General features: G+C 51.9%; 1 protein-coding gene across 1 annotated transcript in view; it reads right to left on the bottom strand.

Moving 5' to 3' along the window:
- Nucleotides 1-594: 594 nt before the first annotated feature.
- Nucleotides 595-18,722, bottom strand: part of Chst8 (carbohydrate sulfotransferase 8) — a 140,123-nt gene continuing 121,995 nt past the window's right edge. Inside the window, exons 3-4 of the mRNA XM_052165598.1 lie at nucleotides 2,442-2,479; nucleotides 595-2,067 (exon numbers count right to left, since the gene is read on the bottom strand). Of these exons, the coding sequence (XP_052021558.1) occupies nucleotides 982-2,067; nucleotides 2,442-2,479 (1,124 nt within the window). The 3' untranslated portion in view covers nucleotides 595-981. The remainder of the gene's footprint in view (nucleotides 2,068-2,441; nucleotides 2,480-18,722) is intronic.

Below are 18,722 nucleotides of genomic sequence, written 5' to 3'. Positions count from 1 at the left end.
CAGGGTCAGGGATGTGCAGGCTATAGCTTTAGCCAGCTTACGGTAGATATCTAGAAAGCTGAGGACGACATCGCGCCCCACAGGTGAGAACCCCAGAAGCTGCCGCGCAGTGCCTTATGGGGCTGCAGGGGCAGCCATTAGAGCTGATAAGGAGCTTGCCTCTGTTCTGGCAGTCTCGGAGGACCTGCTGTAAGGTGAGACACCAGGAACTCCACTCCCTCGGTGGGGACAGGTCCGCCTTTTCTCCCAGGGACTTAGCAGGGCCCACAGGTGGTCTGGAAAGAGAAGGAACTCAAACAAACAAACAAGCCGGAAACGCACAGCAAGATCCCGTTTCAACCAAACAGACGCTCAGGCTAAGAGCTCAGATTGCACTAACAGTTGGGCTCCTACTGGGAGGTTCGCCGCTGCCCGTCACTCCAGCTTTGTGGGCATCTGACCCCCATCCAGCCTTCCCAGACACCCGCACTCGCGTGCACATAATCACATATAATTAGTAGTAAAATAAATCTTTCAAAAAAAAATGTTTTAAGACTCCCCAGGGCACAGGGCAAGGACCCTGTGAACTCAACAGCACGGAGTAGACGCCACTGCTCTGAAAACCATGTGCTTTATTCAGACCTCTTCTGGGTCATAGAAAAGCAGCAAACCGCACGGTTTGGTACAAGGCAAAGGATAAGGGGATGTAGGACATCCCTCAACGCTGGGGCCCGCTTTTGGGCCTCAGGCTTCCCTGGTGAGCATAGCTCAGCTGAGTGGTCTTAGAGCATCCATCCGAGGGCTCGGTGTGGAGCTCAGCCAACCCAATGAGGAAATGGGTGTGGGACAGGGCTCAAAGTCCATTGTCTGGGCTCTGTGGCCCACCTAGGGCCACAGTCACAAGGCCTCATGTCCTCAGAGCTCAGTCCCTGGAGGCTGCCTATGCACAGGTAAGAGTGGGCATGACCGGCAGACCCCGCCCCCGACCAGCAGGCCCCGCCCTCAGTACAGGTCCGAGAAAGGCTTGGAGTAGTTGAACATCAGGTAATCCATGTAGTAGAAGTCGTAGGTTCGCTGCCGCTGCAGCGAGGAGAGCTGAGCGAAGTACTGATGGGTGATTCGCGATGTGGTCCGCGCTTCCTCAGAGTGCCGGTCCTTGAACTTTGGGAAAGTCAGGTTCCCAGGCGCATGGATGAGCCGCAGGAAGAAGTTGGCATCGTCCTCCATGCTCTCGAACTTGCCCACGAAGTCATAGTCGATGAGGCAGGGGCTGCATAGCCGGCTAACGTGGTCCCAGTGGATGTCCATGCCCACCGGCCGGTGGACATCCAGCAGGTACTGGACGAACTCGGGGAACTGCACACCGGAGCCAGTCCGCAGTGCCTCCCGCGAGGCGTTGGCACGGTACCGGGCCAGGATAGCCTTGCCAAAGACAGGATGATAGTAGCTATTCGGATGCTCAAACTTGTCTCGGAAAGCAGAGACCAGCCGCTCAAAGGGTTCCCGGACAAAAAGCATCTTGGTGTAGGTACTGAGCCGGTGCACGATGCCCTGCCGGTCGAAAGTATCCAGGCGCTTGAGGGCGCTACCGTAGTGGACAGTGTTGTGTTGGATATCTGCAGTGGATGACGCTAACCCTGCCAGCACCATGAGCACCCGCTTCCAGTTGGAGCAGCCTGCCTTGGGCACCTCACAGTACAGCACTCGGTGGCGGTCCTCGACAAAGATGCGAGAGACGTGACGGGGAGTGACAGCTCTGCGGCTGCTGCTGGCCCTGTACTTGACGCAGGCTTCTCGCATCACACGCTTGCGCTCCTGCTGGGTCTGGTGCAGGCTGACCCAACGACTGTCCATGGTGCGGGGTCTCGGCTGGAGAAAGCTTTCGGATGAGTTGTTGCTTCGGATGGTCCCTGCGGCTGGCATCTTTTTGATGAGCAGTCTTCGCCTGCGCTGCCGGAGTCGCAAAGGAGATCCCGCTGCCTTCGGGTGAGGTCGAGGCTGGTCAGGCGCCTGCAGTTGGAGGCCTCTTGGCGACCCGCTGGGTGAATCTCGTGTGACCCTTTCTGTGGGTATCTTCAAGTGGCTATCCTAGGACAAGAAGAGAAGTGGCTAGGGTCCATACAGTAGTGCAGAAATGTGGGACCTGAACGGCAAGTATAATTTCTACCACAAGGTGGCGCAGTCCCCCCAGGAACCTCGGCTAGGCGCGATGGTGGGACGCGGCGGCTGGGCACTGCTAGTGGCCTGCGGGCAGCAGGCACAGATTTACTGTATCTGCTAGTACGGTCCAAAGGAAATCCATGGAGCCAAAGCCCCAGGTCTTGTTCCTAAGGCTCCTGGAAAGGACCCAAGACATTTTTCTTCCTCTGGATGGATTCACCTCACGCTCCAAATTGTCCTTTTCACCCTCTCCAACCTCCCCTCTCCCGGCATCTGTGATTTATGGGATTCTTGGAACTTACATGCTGGGGCAGCTGAGGCCTGATGCTGAACTTTATACCTGGAAAGCAACAGGGAAGAGAGAAGCGTCGTTAAACAGCAGAAGCATGGAAGTGCCACACCCCCCACCAGCCCACCAGCCAGGATCCCCTCCCCTCGGGCCGCCTCCACCTGGCCCTGTCATTAACCCACAAAGCACCCTTGAAAACTCTTGTCCAGCCCCTCTCCGAGCCTGTCACCACATCCTGCACCAAATTTGAATATGACGCACACGACGCCCATGGAAGAAAGGTATTTCGCTACTCCTGGGAGGTTCCCCTAGCTGGCCGGATATCCACAGCACAGCTTTGGCCTTCTTGGTATTGCCACAAGGGATGATGTCCATTTCAGGCTCATCCTGGTGTCCCCTAAAAGTGCAAGCAGAGCCAAGGCAAATGTTGATTGGTGATTTGGGGGTAGACACGGAGAAATCTGTATGCTGCTGGCCGTGTTCATTACTTTTCTGGTTGCTATGACAAAATGTCTGATATACATCAATTGAAAGAAGAAATACTGGGCTGGAGAGATGGCTCAGTGGTTAAACGTGGCTGTTCTTCTTCTAGGGGTCCTGAGTTCAGGCTCAAAACAATCTATAATAAGATCTGGTGCCCTCTTCTGGCCTGTAGGCATAATAATACAGGGCGCTGGAGGGACTGCTCAGCAGTTTAGAGTCCCCGCTGCTCTCCCAGAGGACCTGGGTTCAATTCCCAGCACCACATGACAACGGACAACCATCCGTAACTCCTGATCCAGAGACTCCAGTGTCCCTCTTCTAGCCTCTGTGGGCATGACACATGTGGACATGACACACGTGGACATGACACACATGTGAACATACATGCAGCAAACACCCATACACAGAAAATTAAAATAAATACATCTTTTATAAAAAAAAAAAGAGGAAAGATTTATTTAGGGCCATAGTTTTAGAGGAATCAGTCCATGGTTGTCTGGCCTCGGGTGCGTGGACAGAGAGCATCGTGGCAGTTGAAGTATGTGGTAGAAGAAATCGTTTACTTCATGGTGGACCAGAACACTGAGAAAGCAAGATGGGATAGGACCTGGGAACAGATGCCTTGGAAGACCTATCTCCAGTGACCCTCCTCTTCAAGCTAGATTTCACCCTTTAAAGTTCTCAGGATTTCCTAAATAGGGCCTGTACTGGCTGGTTTGTGTGTCAACTTGACACAGGCTGGAGTTATCACAGAGAAAGGAGTTTCAGTTGGGGAAGTGCCTCCATGAGATCCAGCTGTAGGGCATTTTCTCAATTAGTGATCAAGGGGGGAGGGCCTCTGGTGGGTGGTTCCACCTTTGGGCTGGTGCTCTTGGGTTCTATAAGAGAACAGGCTGAGCAAGCCAGGGGAAGCAAGCCAGTAAGGAACATCCCTCCATGGCCTCTGCATCAGCTCCTGCTTCCTGACCTGCTTGAGTTCCAGTCCTGACTTCCTTTGGTGATGGACAGCAACATGGAAGTGTAAGCTGAATAAACCCTTTCCTCCCCAACTTGCTTCTTGGTCATGATGTTTGTGCAGGAATAGAAATCCTGACTAAGACAGGGCCAAAGGCAGGGGACCAAATGTCTAACACACAAGCCTTGTACCAATACTTTCATTGTTGTTGAGACAAAATCTAAGACAGAAACAATACAGAAGGATTTACTTTTATTTCACAATCCCATGGTGGGTTAGGCAGGGTGGCTTGGCCTCTGTCTCTGGTTGGAAAATGATCTTCTATCTCGGCCAGTAAGAAACCAGAGATCCGGGCTGGAGGGATGGCTCAGTGGTTAAGAGCACTGACTGCTCTTCCAGAGGTCCTGAGTTCAATTCCCAGCAACCACATGGTGGCTCACAACCATCTGTAGTGAGATCTGATGCCCTCTTCTGGTGCATCTGAAGACAGCTACAGTGTACTCATATAAATAAAAATAGATAAATCTTAAAAAAAAAGAAAAGAAAAGAAAAGAAACCGGACATCTTAGGCCCAAACCAAGGCTGGGTATAGCCCTCTAGCCAGCCCCTGTAGTTCTATATCTGCCATTTAGGCCATGTGCCCTAAGGGTTCTGCAGCATTGTCAAACAGTGCCACCAGGTGGTGGACAAGCGTTAGAACACCCGAGCCTGTGAAGGAAATTTCACATTCAAGCCATAACAGGCCTTTAGGAGGGACACTTCATACCCAAACCAATTTTTAAGGATTAATTAATTAATTAATTATATGTAAGTACACTGTAGCTATCTTCAGATACTTTTCTTTCTTGCTCAGACCCTGCTCACTCACTGTAGCTAGCTGTCTTCAGACACCCCAGAAGAGAGCATCAGATCTCATTATAGATGGCTGTGAGCCCTCATGTGGATGCTGGGATTTGAACTCACGACCTTCAGAAGAACAGTAAGTGCTCTTAACCGCTGAGCCATCTCTCCAGCCCCATACCCAAACCATTATGTTGGCCAAGTTCTAGAATGTTCCCTATGCCCACCAAAGAGGGCTTCGCATCATTTGGTGTGTTGGTGGGAAGTTGGTTGAGAAGGCTGATATTCTGTTGAGAGATCGGCTTCTTCCGATCTCACCTGTCCATTGAGATGCCAGGAACTCTGTTGCTGGGTCCTGGAGTGGACATTTGCACTCTGAAACTTTGCTGAAAGCCAGTCACAATCAGAAAAACAGTTGTCCCTCGCACAAGCAGAGAGCCAGAGTGATGGCCAGATGGGTACTGTGCCCAGCCACACCTGACCAGTTCCAGCCACACCTGACCAGTTCCGGCCACACCTGACCAGTTCCGGCCACACCTGACCAGTTCCAGCCACACCTGACCAGTTCCAGCCACACCTGACCAGTTCCGGCCACACCTGACCAGTTCCGGCCACACCTGACCAGTTCCAGCCACACCTGACCAGTTCCAGCCATACCGGACCAGTTCTGGCCACACCTGACCAGTTCCAGGCTGAGAAGGGAAGAGTGGTTCTGACGGGCCACCACGCCCACTGTGAGGTGAGTGGAGGCCGTGGCTATATTAAGCTGGTGAGGGGATATCCAGGTTGTCACTGAGTCCTACTGTGGATTTCTCTGTGGGATCCAGGTTCTTGGCTTCAGTGCTGCTCCCTTGATCTCATGGTGCCTAGCCTGAGGCTGTGCCCCACATCCTTCATTCATTAGCAATCAAGGAAGCCAACCAAGGCTTCTGGGATGGAAAGCCTAGACGTCCGGAGTTTCCTAGAACTGTCATTGTGTATATGCATGCGTGTATAGTGAATACATTTGTGGGTAAGCATACATGTGGTGTGTTCCTTAACTGCCCTCTGCCTAATTTTTCTCAGGTCTATGTGTGTGCATTTATGTGTATTTGTACATGTGTTGTGTATATGTGTGTGTGTCTGTGTGTGTCTCTGTATGTATGAGTGTGCATGCATGTGGTGTTTTCCTTAACTATCCTCTACCTAACTTTGCTTGAGTTCTATGTGTATGTATTTATGTATATCTTCATGTAGTATGCATGCAAGCATGTGTGCATGTATGCATGTGTGTGTGTGTGTACCTATGTGTTTGTGTTTGTGTGTGTGTGTGTGTTGGGGGGAACCCCAGATTGGCAAATCTTCCTCTATCGCTGGCTACCTTATCCATTAGGGGTCTCTCATTCATCATGTCAGCTCTACTGGCTGACTTGTGAGTGCTTGGAATCCTCCGTCCCCAGCACTGCCAGGTCTGGCATTTTTACTTTGATACTTGTGAGCAGAAAGTCCTTATGCCTGCACGGCCAACGCTGAGCTCGTTAGGCTGGTGCCTGAGACTCCAGAGTCTCTATTCCGAGCTGGCCTCACATTTACAATCCCCCTGCTTCTAGCTCTCTGCTAAGACTATAGGTGTGGGCTACCACACATGGCTTCTAGAACCTTCTTCAACTCCCAAGTGTAATGCATTAGGCACTTTCTCATCGCTGTGGCTTGAATACTTGACAGGAACAATTGGAGAGAGGAAGACTTTATCTTGGTGTACAGTCTCAGAGATTTCAGTGCACCATGATAGGGGAGGCATCTGGTAGTCAAGGTAACGGGAGCATCATATAGACTCCTCCTACAGTGGTGCACTAGGAGCAGAATCAGAAGTGGGTATAAACTCAAAGGTCTGTCCTAGTGACCCATTTCTCCTGCCAGGGTCCTTCTGAGAGCACCATGGACTTCAAAACATACTACAAGCTGTGGACCAAGTGTTCAAAACACGAGCCCACATGTTTAAGGAGCCATTTTGAATCCAGACCCTCACAGACAGAAACAGAGGCAGACCTTGGACACACTGTCACTTTCTTCTGGTAGTCTTGGATTGGGTACAAGCGATGATGCCCTTTTGGGATAAAGGACACACTTTCCTGGGTATTCACAAGTCTGTGTGTATGTGAGCACACACACATACACACATGGAAAGCTCGCACACAAGCCTTCTGGTCTCTTCCGAAGAGACTGGGGTTGGCGGGCGCTCCATGCGGAAGTGGGGTAGCGATGGGGGCGTGGCTTGGAGGTGAAGCCCCTGCCAGGCGTCCCCTCATCCCCAGCCTATGCCATCCTCACTCACGCCCGCCTCCTGATCTCACCCTCCCTCCCTTCAGCAAAAGCTTCCAGAGCTCATTTCTCTTTGGCGCGTGGGGTCCTCTCCCGCTGCCAACGATGACAGATCCCTTCACCAGAAGGGACCCGCTGCAGCCGCTCCGCTTCCCTCTCCACCACGGCGTTCCTTAATTATTTTCTTCTGGTGACGGCAGCTGGCTCTGCTAAATCACCTCTTCTCCACAGAGTCTCAGACACGGGGATTTACTCTGGTTGTCACTCCTGTCAGCCTGTCAAGGTGGGATGGCACTTATTTATATTCCTTTTCTGGAGCAAACCAGTCATGCTAAATTTGGCCAGGAGTGGGGCTGAAGAGCCGCTGGCAGAGGCTCCCCCATCACTCAGCAAAGTGAGGCCACAGAGGCTAGCGCTGCGGACCTTGTCCCCTGTCCCCTGTGCAGAGGGGGCAGGAGGACCCTGTCTTGTGTATGCTGCCTCTAAGCCACCGGGGAACTTCAACAGATGGCCAGTCCTGGGGAATCAAGGGCACGGGATGAAGGGAAACTCCTTCCTGGACACAACCCAAAGGCACGTTCTGCCCACCAAGCCAAGCTGGCTGCAACGGTCCACTTGGCAAAGAAATTTTATATTGCAATTAAAAACAGATAAAAAGACTGCTCTCATTTGGAGCAGAGAGTATGCCCAGAGCTGTACGATCCCACCCTTAGACTCAGGGCAGTTCACTGGGTGACCGTGACCCTGATTCCCACAGGCCACTTCTGAATAGACAGAACCATAGAGGGGAATGCAATTGACCCGTGCCTCCGCCCCCGCCTCTTGCGCATGCGTGCTCCGGACCATGGTTCAGCTCCCACAAAGAGAGAGGCTTTTCCATGTCTTGCATAAATAAAGGTGGAATCTCCGTGTATGAGGCTGGGTGGGGTATGTGCATGCCTCAGGATACTGCGCATCAGGAGCAGGAAGGGCCAGCTAACCACTGTTAGTCCTAAGGCTTCAGGAACACGGAACTCATAAGAAGAGGCGGCTATGGCTTCAAGGCAGCTACCTCAAACCCCTCCCAAGGCCGAAAGGAAACAGTCCAGATAAAAACTGGATTTTGCAGGGTATAGAAATCCCAGTCCTCAAGAGGCTGGAGTTGGAGGAGCACCAGTCCAAGGTTGGCCTAGGCAATGAATAAGTTCAAGCTCAGCCTGAATCAGTTTAGAAAAACCTGTGGCTGGAGACATAGTTCTGTGGGTAAAATATGTACTTAAGACAAAACAATCAGGGCCTGGGGGCGTGGCTCAGTGGTAGATCCCCTGCCTAGAGTCCCATAGTGAGGGGCTGGGGGCGTGGCTCAGTGGTAGAGCCCCTCCCTAGAATCCTCCAGTGAGGGGGCTGGGGGCGTGGCTCAGTGGGAGAGCCTCGCCTAGAATCCCCCAGTGAGGGGCTGGGGGCGTGGCTCAGTGGGAGAGCCCCGCCTAGAATCTCCTGTGATGGACTCCTCAGTAGAACACTTATACATGAAACCATGAGTTTTACCCTCAGTCCCACAAGAAAGAAAGAAAGGGAGGGAGGGGAAGGAGGGAAGAAAGAAGGAAGGGAAAGAAGACAAAAGGATGAGCCGTGCCCATCATCATTAGCTTTAGTTTCCCCTTAGCTGGTAACCAAAAGGATTTTCAGCCAAACACTGAGAAGAAAAACTCCAGACAATGAAGAGTTCACGGCACAGAGCACACTCGGCAGCCCACTCGGCAGCCCCCATAACTCGTGCCTTGTTTCTTCTCACCGGTGCTCGCTCTTCTCAGGGTGTGTGTGTTTCTTTGAATGTCATCTTTCCAGAAGGAGAAAGTAGCTGTTTATTTCCTGCTGTGCAGAGGGTTGAGATGCTCTTACAGATTTCTAACATTGTACTGAGGGTAGCAAGCAGGTAATGCAGACACTGAGAGCAGAGAGAGGGTGTGGCTGACCTTGAGGGTTTCCTGTCCTGGGTGAGGGTGGGAGACAGATGCAGCAACATCTGTATCTTGGGAAGGAAGACTGGCTGGGGATCCCTACATTTTCTTTTCTTTTCTTTTCTTTTTTAATGGTTTTTCAAGCCAGGGTTTCTCTGTGTAGCCTGTGGGGATCCCTATTTATGCAGCCCAGCAGGCCAACTCTGCTTCACCTTCCCCTGGAGGTGAAATCTAAGACAAGTATCCTACCATTGAGCCATGCCCCCAGCCCCTCACTGGGGGATTCTAGGGAGGGGCTCTACCACTGAGCCACGCCCCCAGCCCCTCACTGGGGGATTCTAGGCAGGGGCTCTACCACTGAGCCACGCCCCCAGCCCCTCACTGGGGGATTCTAAATAAGCAAGTACTTTACCATTCAGTCCCACAAAGCCAGGTTTCTTTCTTCCACCTTTTCTTCTTGTATTTTATTTTTGAGATGGTCTCACTACACAGCCCAGGCTGACCTCAAACCTGCAATTTTCAGTCTAAACTCTCCAGGTTCTGGGATTAAAGGTGTATAACAACGTGCTTGGCTCTCACCTAGTTTCTTCATCATCAGGAGGTACAGTCTAAGTGTGTGGCTGAGTTGGGGACAGGCTTCACTTGCATTTGGGGATTCTGAGTAGAAAGACCTTACATGCTCCCTCTGCAGAGATATAAGGAGATCTACTGGCTTCCATGATGAAACCCCAATTCCTAACATTCAGGAAAAACTGGGAAAGGCAACTAGGCCCAGCCTTGTGGTCAGCTGGTGTAGACATTATCTAACAGTTCCTAGAGAGGCCCTCAAATGCCTCACGTTGCCGGCCATGTCACGCATGAGGGTGACAGCTTCTTGGGCTACTCAAAACCCAGTCAGTTCCAGGTCCTGGTAGACAGTGCTGAGAGGGTCCTGTCACTCTGGACTCTGTGGCCCACAGAGGGAGAGCCACTGTGTGGGAGGAAGCCAGGGCCAGGTTCCAGGGCCAAGTCCACCCTCAGTTCTTGAATCTTCTGGCTAAAGAGTCTTCATAGCAGGCCACACTTCTTTCCATGTCTGCTCATACAGAGCTTCCCCGGCAAGTTCCCCCAGCTTGTCTCCCTGTGCCTCACAGCCTGTACAGAGACCATGTCTACCACCCCTCCCATCCCCGCAGGACTAACAGACACACTGGTGTCCTGGGCATCTCAGCTTCAGTGTCTGCACCACAGTTTCCACTTACTGATGAGAAGTCTGTCCCCAGCACATGCTCTGACAGGACCCAGAGCCCACAGGGCAGGCCCTGCGTGTGACCAGTGCCGAGCTGAGAAGAGAGACCAAATTCCCGGTGCAGGGAGGCAGCCTGGGACTGGGAAGGAGCTCTGCCCACTGGGCTCAGAGACGTTGCCTATGCAAGCAGCCAGGTACCATATCACAGGACACATGGAAGGTTCCTGACTGAGGGGTTGTTGTCTAGGGTTCTGAAGAAAAAAATGTACTCAGTAAGAAGTGTGTACATGGAAAAGATGGAATGAGAAAGGGAGGGAGGAGAGAGCTAGGTGGGTAGGATTTTAAGGAGTTTGTTCATGTAATGATGGTTGCACAGGGCAACCTGGAAGGCAGAGAGGAAGCGATATTAAAGATCAAGTCAAAAAGCTGTTTGAAGGCAGAATTCTCTCTTTAATAATGTGAATCTTTTTCCTTTTTTTTAAAAAAAGGTTTATTTATTTATTACATGTAAGTACACTGTAGCTGTCTTCAGACACACCAGAAGAGGGCATCAGATCTTATTACAGATGGTTGTGAGCCACCATGTGGTTGCTTGGATTTGAACTCAGGACCTCTGGAAGAGCAGTCAGTGCTCTTATCCATTGAGCCATCCCTCCAGCCCCAATATGAATCTTTCTTTCTTCTCAAGAGCGTCAACGGATTGGGCAAGGCCCACCTAACACAGTACTAGTCAGTCCTTTGGTATTCTTACCATCGAAGGCTCTAAATATCGATCACATCTAATGTATACATTTACCACAATACACACATGAAGGCTGGTGTCCTCTAGGTCAGCTAAGCAGGCTTCCTTTCCTATGTGGTGGCTGCTAGTAAGTATCTAGGGAAAAATAATCAAAGTAGTTCTGTCCCTTCAGAAGGTTGGAAGTCAAGACATGAAGTGCCTGGGGCTGGAGAGATGGCTCAGTGGCTAAGAGCACTGACTGCTCTCGCAGAGGACCCTGGTGTGATTCCCAGTAGCTACACTGTGGCTCACAACCATCTGTAACTCCAGTTCTAGGGGATATGGTGCTCTTCCCATCTCTGAGGGTATCAGACATGTGTGAGGTACAGATATATACATGAAGGCAAACCATATACATATACATAAAATAAAATAAGAAATAAAAGTATTGGCAGGGCTACGCTTCCTCTCAAGCCTCTTCGAAGGATCCTTCCTGTCTCTCTGGCAATTCCGGAGTGTTCCCTGGCTCTGGACAACCGTACATTTAATCTCTGCCTGTTGTCTTTCCATGGCTGTCTTCCCAAAAGAACTCCCTTTACCTGATTATGCGCGCAGAGAGCCTTGTGGTCACAGTTATGAGCTCTGGGGGTGGGGATGTCTGCTTTGGGGAAGGGCACATAATTCAACCTGGATCATGAGATATGTTTTTATGGGTCAGTAGAGTGTTCCAAGGGCAGCACAGGAGCAGCCTAGAACTTGGCAGCAGGGCAGGGATTGTGTTTGATGTCTGTAGGGAGGGACTTTGTCTTGTTTACCTTTGTTAGACTGGAGCAATGTCTCTATACTCTAGGGCTCAATAAATGCTTGTGGTAAGGCAGATGTTACCAGACTATGCTGGTACCAGATGTGGGGTTAGGAGCTGGGTGAGACTGCGGCTCAGGCTCTGACTAGAGTCACTAACCCTTTCCTGGTATTTCTCTAGTGTGGTTCTGTAGCCTAGAAGAATGGCAGGTGCTTGTTGGGTGGTCAGGTGGATGGGGGTGGCCAAGCTGAAGGATCTACTGCCACTCAGGGCTTGATGGCTAGGGGTCCCTGCCTTCTCCTGACATGAGACACCCCTAGCTGGCTGTTGCCGTTTGTGACACGTCAGCCTGGGGTCCCGTTCCTGTGGCAGCAGCAGCCTTGCTGTGGACACACTTCCTGTGGCTCTCTTCCGTCCAGCCCACGTCATTCTGACCTTTGCTGGCTCAGGGGTCAGGGTTGAATTGCTGCCTAGGATCTCTAAATGCCTCTCAGTGAACCGGCGCCTTTACGCGGGTTGCCCGTTAATGTATGCAGATGAGATGCAAAGTGGAAGACCCAAGTGCTCGGCAATTAGAGAGCAGCCTGGGCTCTAGGCACCACATTTGGATGAAAGAAACCTCACGAAAGGGCTTTAAATCCTCACGTGTGTTCACAGGAAAATTCAATTTACTAAATTGCTAGATTACAGGGCAACGCCTGGACTGGTCACGGTGCATGCCCACACGGCTGCACGTGGGGGCTTCAGCCTGTAGAGCCATTCCCCACACAGACGCTAGCTGTCCCTGGACCCCGAAGCTGGCTCTGAGGTTGGCACGTGCGCCTTGTGGGAGGCGGGATTCAGAGCAGTCATCCTCGGGTGACACGCTCAGCTGTCCCTGTCCCTGCAGAGGCATCTATCATCCAGCCTGGAGCCTTGGCTTCTCTGGGTGGGTGTCCTCTAGATGTTCTGATCCTGAGCTAAGCCAATGAGGGTTTGCCACCATTCATTTTATGGATACCCAAGACCCGGTAATGGACCAAGCATAGTTCCTTTGGTTCATAGTTCTGAAGGCCGTAAGCCTAAGAGTGTGGTCCAGCTCCCAGAGGGCCTCTCTGTAGTATCAAAGCACGCGGCAGGAGGGCAGGAGCTTGCAAACCCAGGCTGCTTTTCTCTCTTCCACGCTCCACCTCCTTTTCTTTTTTGCAGTTCTAGGGTTTGAACCCTGGGACTCACACAAGCCTGGCAGTCACTCTACTACTGAGCCATGCCCATGGCCTCTTCCTGGTGGATTCCAGGCAAGTGCGCTACCTCGGGCTATGCTACCGCTTGCGCTTTCTGTTCTTACTAAGCTCAGCCTGCACTATGAATTCCCTAATCCTATCAAGGAATGCGGCTAGCCTCAGGACTTCACCTAACTCTAATCCCCTCTCAAGCACCAAGCCTCACATGAATCTGGTGATTAAGTTGGAAAACACATTTGGGGAGCACATGGATCTATAGCAGAGGTTACACTGATCCTCGAGTTTGGACTCATCCTGGGACATGGCTTAGAAGAGTTGTCTGGACACTTTGTTCTTATTTATTGGAGACAGGATCTGGCTGTATAGCCCAGGCTGGCCTTAAACTCATGATCTTTCTGCTGCAGCTTCTTGAATGTTGAGACAAGAGATATGTGGCACTAGGCCCGGGTACCTGGGTAGGATTTACATTGTTTATTGAGGCAGCAGTATATCAAAATGAGAGACTGAGAGTAAGGGACTGTAAGGTAGGGGGGGGGGAGAGAGAGAGAGAGAGAGAGAGAGAGAGAGAGAGAGAGCTTGATTGCTGTGTGACTTTGGATTCTGTAAGTCTCCCTCATCTTGCAAGTCCACAAAAGTGCAGGTGGCACAGGACATTTGGAGCCCTCTAGCTGGAAGCTGCCAGCTCCTGGTATTTTAATGCCCTGGTCCCTTTTCCAGCTGCTGTGTTCTTGGGCACAGCTGCTGCAGTGATGCAGGGTATCTGGGAGGGCCGATAGAAGAAGGAAGCGGGTCTCTCCCTGTCTCTGACTGACGGGTACTGGTCTGATGGATCCGGCCTCTTCTTGTTTTGTTTAGTAATTCCATTCCCTGCCTTTGTGATTAGGATTCTCTGTTTAACTGGGTAGTTCCCTGTCAGCTCAGCCTACACTATGAATTCCCTGGGAACTGTCAAAGACTGGCCTGTAGAAGCTGTCTGTCACTCAACCAGTCAGCCGCTTGGCTAGTCTGTGAACCCAGCAGCTGCCCCACCAGACCTGCAAACAACCACCTGTCCATCAGCTGGTGGGGGAAGGAAGCCCTAGACCTGTCACTCCTCTGTATGCCCCGCCCATCTATAGGGAGGGGCCCTGAACTCCAGCTTCAAAGTGCTTCTTTGTTTAAAGCCTGCGGGTGATTCCCACTTGGTGTGTGTGTGTCTGTGTGTGTGTGTGTGTGTGAGACAGCACACACATGATCATTGTAGCTTCAGCTTGTGCGTTGATGAGATCAGACCCCATGTCTTATGGTCCAGTATACCACACATGGCAAAGAGGTGTGTCATAGTGTACATAGATGCACTTTCCCACACAGCAAGGTTTCTGCTCTGTGATGTGGCGTGTGCAGGGTTGGGGGACACTTGAGGTTGCATCCCTGCTGGTCTCAGAGTCTACATACATGGCGTAGCCTGAGACTTGTCTTATCTGTCCTTCAGGTGCCCTTAAATGCACATCTGGAAGGACAGGTGGTAGGGTAGCGAGTAGACAGAAGGCAGGCAGGGACAAACTCCATGAGCAGCATCCTGTGGTCCCTGGGGCTGCTGTGTCTGTCTCCCACAGCGGCAGCACCCTCAGACGGGTGCCACTCTGGCCACCACAGCGAAACAACCCTGCTATCCACCATCATGTGCTCCCCCACTCAACATGGATGAGTACCAGACGGGCCCGGGTGTGGCTGCCACTGCTGTCAGTGTCACAGACAGGGAAGGGACAGTTTAGTCCCAAACGTGTAGAGTTTAAAGTACAGGGAGGGACAGGCAGGGACCAGGGGCTCCACATGTGTAGCCTAGAAGGACTGGGGCTGCAATAGGAAAGACCAGTCAGCCAAGGAAACAGGTGATGGCGGTTGGCACCTGAGGGAAATGAATATGGTCAATCCTGGCAGAGCTCAGCTGCTTTACCTCACGGGGTGAAAGGAGCCAGGCTCCCGGGGTGAACGGAGGAACATAGAGAGCGAAGGGTGTTGAAAAAAGGCAGGACTGAAAAGACTGGAAGGGTCTGGCAAGCAAGGGGCTTTATGGTCCTAAAAGCTCCAGACTTTATCTCCCAGGGTTTAAGACCTCAGCTCTGGGCTTGTTCTGAACTCAAGGACCACCGTGTGATGTGCACCTGAAGACAGAGCGGCAGGGTCCATCCTCCAGCAGGTGAGAGACCCCAGAGGCCTGGCTGGGGTCAAACCAAATAGGAGAGGCCAAGATGACTGCTTCAGCTCAGGGGTGAGCTTCCTACCTGAGCAGCGGGCTGGGGGAGGAGCCTGACCTCTGAGGTGATTTCTAAAATGTAAATATCCCCACCACAGCAGATTTCACGCTGTTGCTGTGAACAGGGAGCTAGGCCCTTTTCGGCTGGTAAAGCTGGCTTCAAGTCAGCAGCAGGACCTGGGGCCCGGCTGGGATTGGAGAGAGGCAGCTACTGGTTTCTGGCTTGAGTGTTAAGTTGGACTCTGGTGTTTTTGCTGAAAGGGAACAAGTCCCAGGAGAGTGATTATGGCATTGCCAAGTGGAGCGGGGCAGGACAGGAAGGGAAAGAGAGGATGAACTGGAGCTGGATGGACAGCCAGCCATACACGTCCAGGAGTCCATTTCTCTGTGGTGCTGTGTGTGTGTGTGTGTATGTGTGTGTGTGTGTGTGTGTCTGTGCATGCATGTGGCTGCTTACCAGAGTGGCAGCACGGCCAGGAAAACAGGATGGAGACACAGGGCCTGGGAATCACAAACGTGATGGATGGAGCTGGGTGTGATGTCGCATGCCTATCAGCCTAGCACTTGGGAGATGGGGGCAAGAGCACAGGAATTGAAGGTTAATCTCAGCTAACAGTGGGCTCCAGGCCAGCTTAGGCTACGTGAGATTCTGTCTAAAACAACCAAACTTAAACAAAACAGGGTGAGGGTAACTGTTCGCAGGGCGGATTGCCCTCCTCCCATCTCAGCCAGCGGGAAGGTGGGCGGCAAATTTGGTTTAAATGGATGGGCTGGAGAGATGGCTCAGCGGTTAAAAGCACTGACTGCTCTTCCAGAGGTCCTGAGTTCAATTCCAAGCAACCACATGATGGCTTGTAATGGGATCTGATGCATTCCACACTTCTAGCGCGGGTCTGAAAACAGCTGCAGTGTTCTCTGCAGTGTTCCCGTATAAAATAAATAAATAAATAAATCTTTAAAAAAGGAAAAGAAAAATAAGTTTCTTCTTTAAAAAAAAAAATAGTAGTGAGTTCCAGGGAATAAAAACAAGTGGATCACACAGGAACTGGAGCCTACGGGGGCTCCACGGAGAGCCCCACACCAGCATCGACCGGCTCTGCCCTGTGCTGGCCACTCCAAGGACGAGCGTGTCTGCCGTCTCCCTTACTGGCCTTTGGAGGCAGTCAGTGGGGCAGCCTCATTACTGTAGTGGCCTGACCGAAAGATAATGATCTTTCCAGCTTCAGCTGGCCTCTGGATGTGTCGCTCAGGCTGCGGCGTCAATTACTGAGCCGGCCTGTGGCTGTCAGACCTGTCACAGCTGCTCTTCCTGATACCCTGAAGAGCCACAAAAGCGAATCCGTCTTAGCGGATGCTTCTTTGGAGTGCGCATGTCCCTTAAACTCTGTCCTGAGTGAGGCGGCCTGTCCTATCCCCTCTCAGAAAAGAGGGTCACCTAAGGACTGTTTAGGGGTTTAGGGGTGGGTGCTCTGATTCTCAGTGGCCATTTACTGGTGGCCAATGCTGACCCCGATTCTATCCAGAGGGGTCCCTGAACTCCCAGCAGGATGGGCAGACAACCACATTAGCAGGGCCCTCCCATCCCATCCAGCATTTGACCAGGGGTCTTTTTTCAGTGACAGATTGGATTGCAAAGGCAGGGCCAGGAGCTCGCTGGACCGTTCCAGGGGGAGGCAGGGAGGCAGGGAGGCAGGGAGAGCTTGACACGGCCTTCCCCTGCTAAGCATCTGAGTAGCTGTAATCCACATATGGAAAGGAAAGGGAATCTCCCAGGAAGGACCTTCAACTTGGAGTCAGGTACAGCCGAAGACTGGGGCAAGAGTAACCCAGGAGGCCTCTGGTCTGAAGACCTGTATTTAGGAGAGCAGGTAAGACACCAGAACACAGATGTGAACGGTGGCCTTGGCAAGGCACACCTGTAGAGACACCACCTTTCCTGTCTTTATAATGGCCAGTCTTCGCTCTGCCCAGCCCAGATCCTGTATGCGGTCCCTCGGGGTTCTCTCCTTGGAGATCTCATCCAGTCTGTAAGAAGAAGGCTGAGCACATTGGCCCCAGAGCCTCCGAGGCAATGAAGACAGTAACCTTCCCGTGGGACTGAGTTCTCCACACACACTGCCCCACAAGCCCTGTGCACTATACAGCCAAGGAATCCTAGGGCCCTGACTGTGAGGCTGAGGAAGCGAGGGAGGGCTACATAGTCAAAGGTCATCCTTGGGGCACCTCAGAAGCAGCCTGAAATGAGGGAGGGAGGCCCAAAGGACAGGGGAAAATGGATTCAGAATGATGTCATGGTGTGAATGGGAAAAGAGAGGTCGTGAACTCAGGGGGAGAGAAGGGGGGGATGGTAGATTTTGTTGAATAATGGAAGGCTTAGTGGGTCAGGGGCAGGCATGGGGAGGGTGAGGAGAGCATCCAACAAATGGTCAGTCAGTCGGGTCCTCTCCAGAGTGAATTCTTTCAGGGACGAAGGGGGGGGGGAAGGGGAAGGAGCAAGGAAAATGATGTTGTGTTAGCCCAAACCTGAAGTATAGGTCTGAACATTGCCTGAGTGTAGACCTCTCTCTAGGAGTGGAGACTGAGTGCAAATAGTGCCCATTAGCTAGCCTGGGACTGTTCACCTTGACTTGATTTCATTACTTGTTTGTTTATTTGTTTGTTCGTTTGTTGGGGAGGGGAGGGAGGGCTCTCGCTCTGCAGCCCAGGATAGCTTCAAACTTATAGGTCAGCCTCTAGAGCGCTGGGATCACAGGCATGAGCCACCATGGCCATCTCCCTCCTCAGCAGTGGGAGGCGGCAGAGAAACAAGCTGTGCCCATGCGGCCTGGCGACACCCAACGCCATCGTCACCGCAACGCCACGCTCCTTAGCAATGACCCAGCACAAAAGCGTTAGACGGCCATCCAGAACGTCCGCCCTTGTCATGTGTACTTAGAATTTGGCAGTCTCCTCAGGAAATCGCTCAGTGACGATGCACCCAGCTTTATCTCCAGTTACATTTGGCAGGATGTGTAAGGATCCCAGTGTTCAGCTGGGTTGGGGTGGATGGTCAATTGAATATTCTGGATTGGTTCAGCCCCTCTTTGCCTTGAGTACACCAAGACTGGGCATTTAGACTTGGTTTGGCTCTGCAAATATAACTTGGTCCTCATGTAATAACCACCTACGTGCCTGGGGTCACTGTGTAAGGACAGTTAAAGATAGTCTGAGCTGTTCTCTGGCCTCCTTTGAAATGTAACCCTCACAGCTGCTCTGAGAATAAAGTGAGGTGAAACCAGGCACAGAGGCGGCCCCTCCTGGCTGTGTGTGTTTCTGGAGAAAGGAAGACCCCAGAGTAGTTCACCAAGCAGATATCTGGGGCCCTCCTTTGTGGTCGTGACACTTGCCACTCAAGGAAACGAAAGAGGTCAGGCTCGTGTCTTTGGTCTCCCCTGCCCGTGTGGGGAGCGGGTGGGTGGGCCATCCTCTCAAGAATTAATGACTTTTGAGCTGCCTCGTCCACTGAGGCACCTTCTGCAGGATTAAACGTCATCCCTTCTAATGACTTGATTTATATCCAAAGGTT

Source organism: Apodemus sylvaticus, chromosome 1 (assembly GCF_947179515.1).
Source record: "Apodemus sylvaticus chromosome 1, mApoSyl1.1, whole genome shotgun sequence".
Lineage (NCBI taxonomy): Eukaryota > Metazoa > Chordata > Mammalia > Rodentia > Muridae > Apodemus > Apodemus sylvaticus.
Note: the sequence above shows the minus strand (reverse complement) of the source record. Positions and strands in the feature narration are given on the sequence as shown.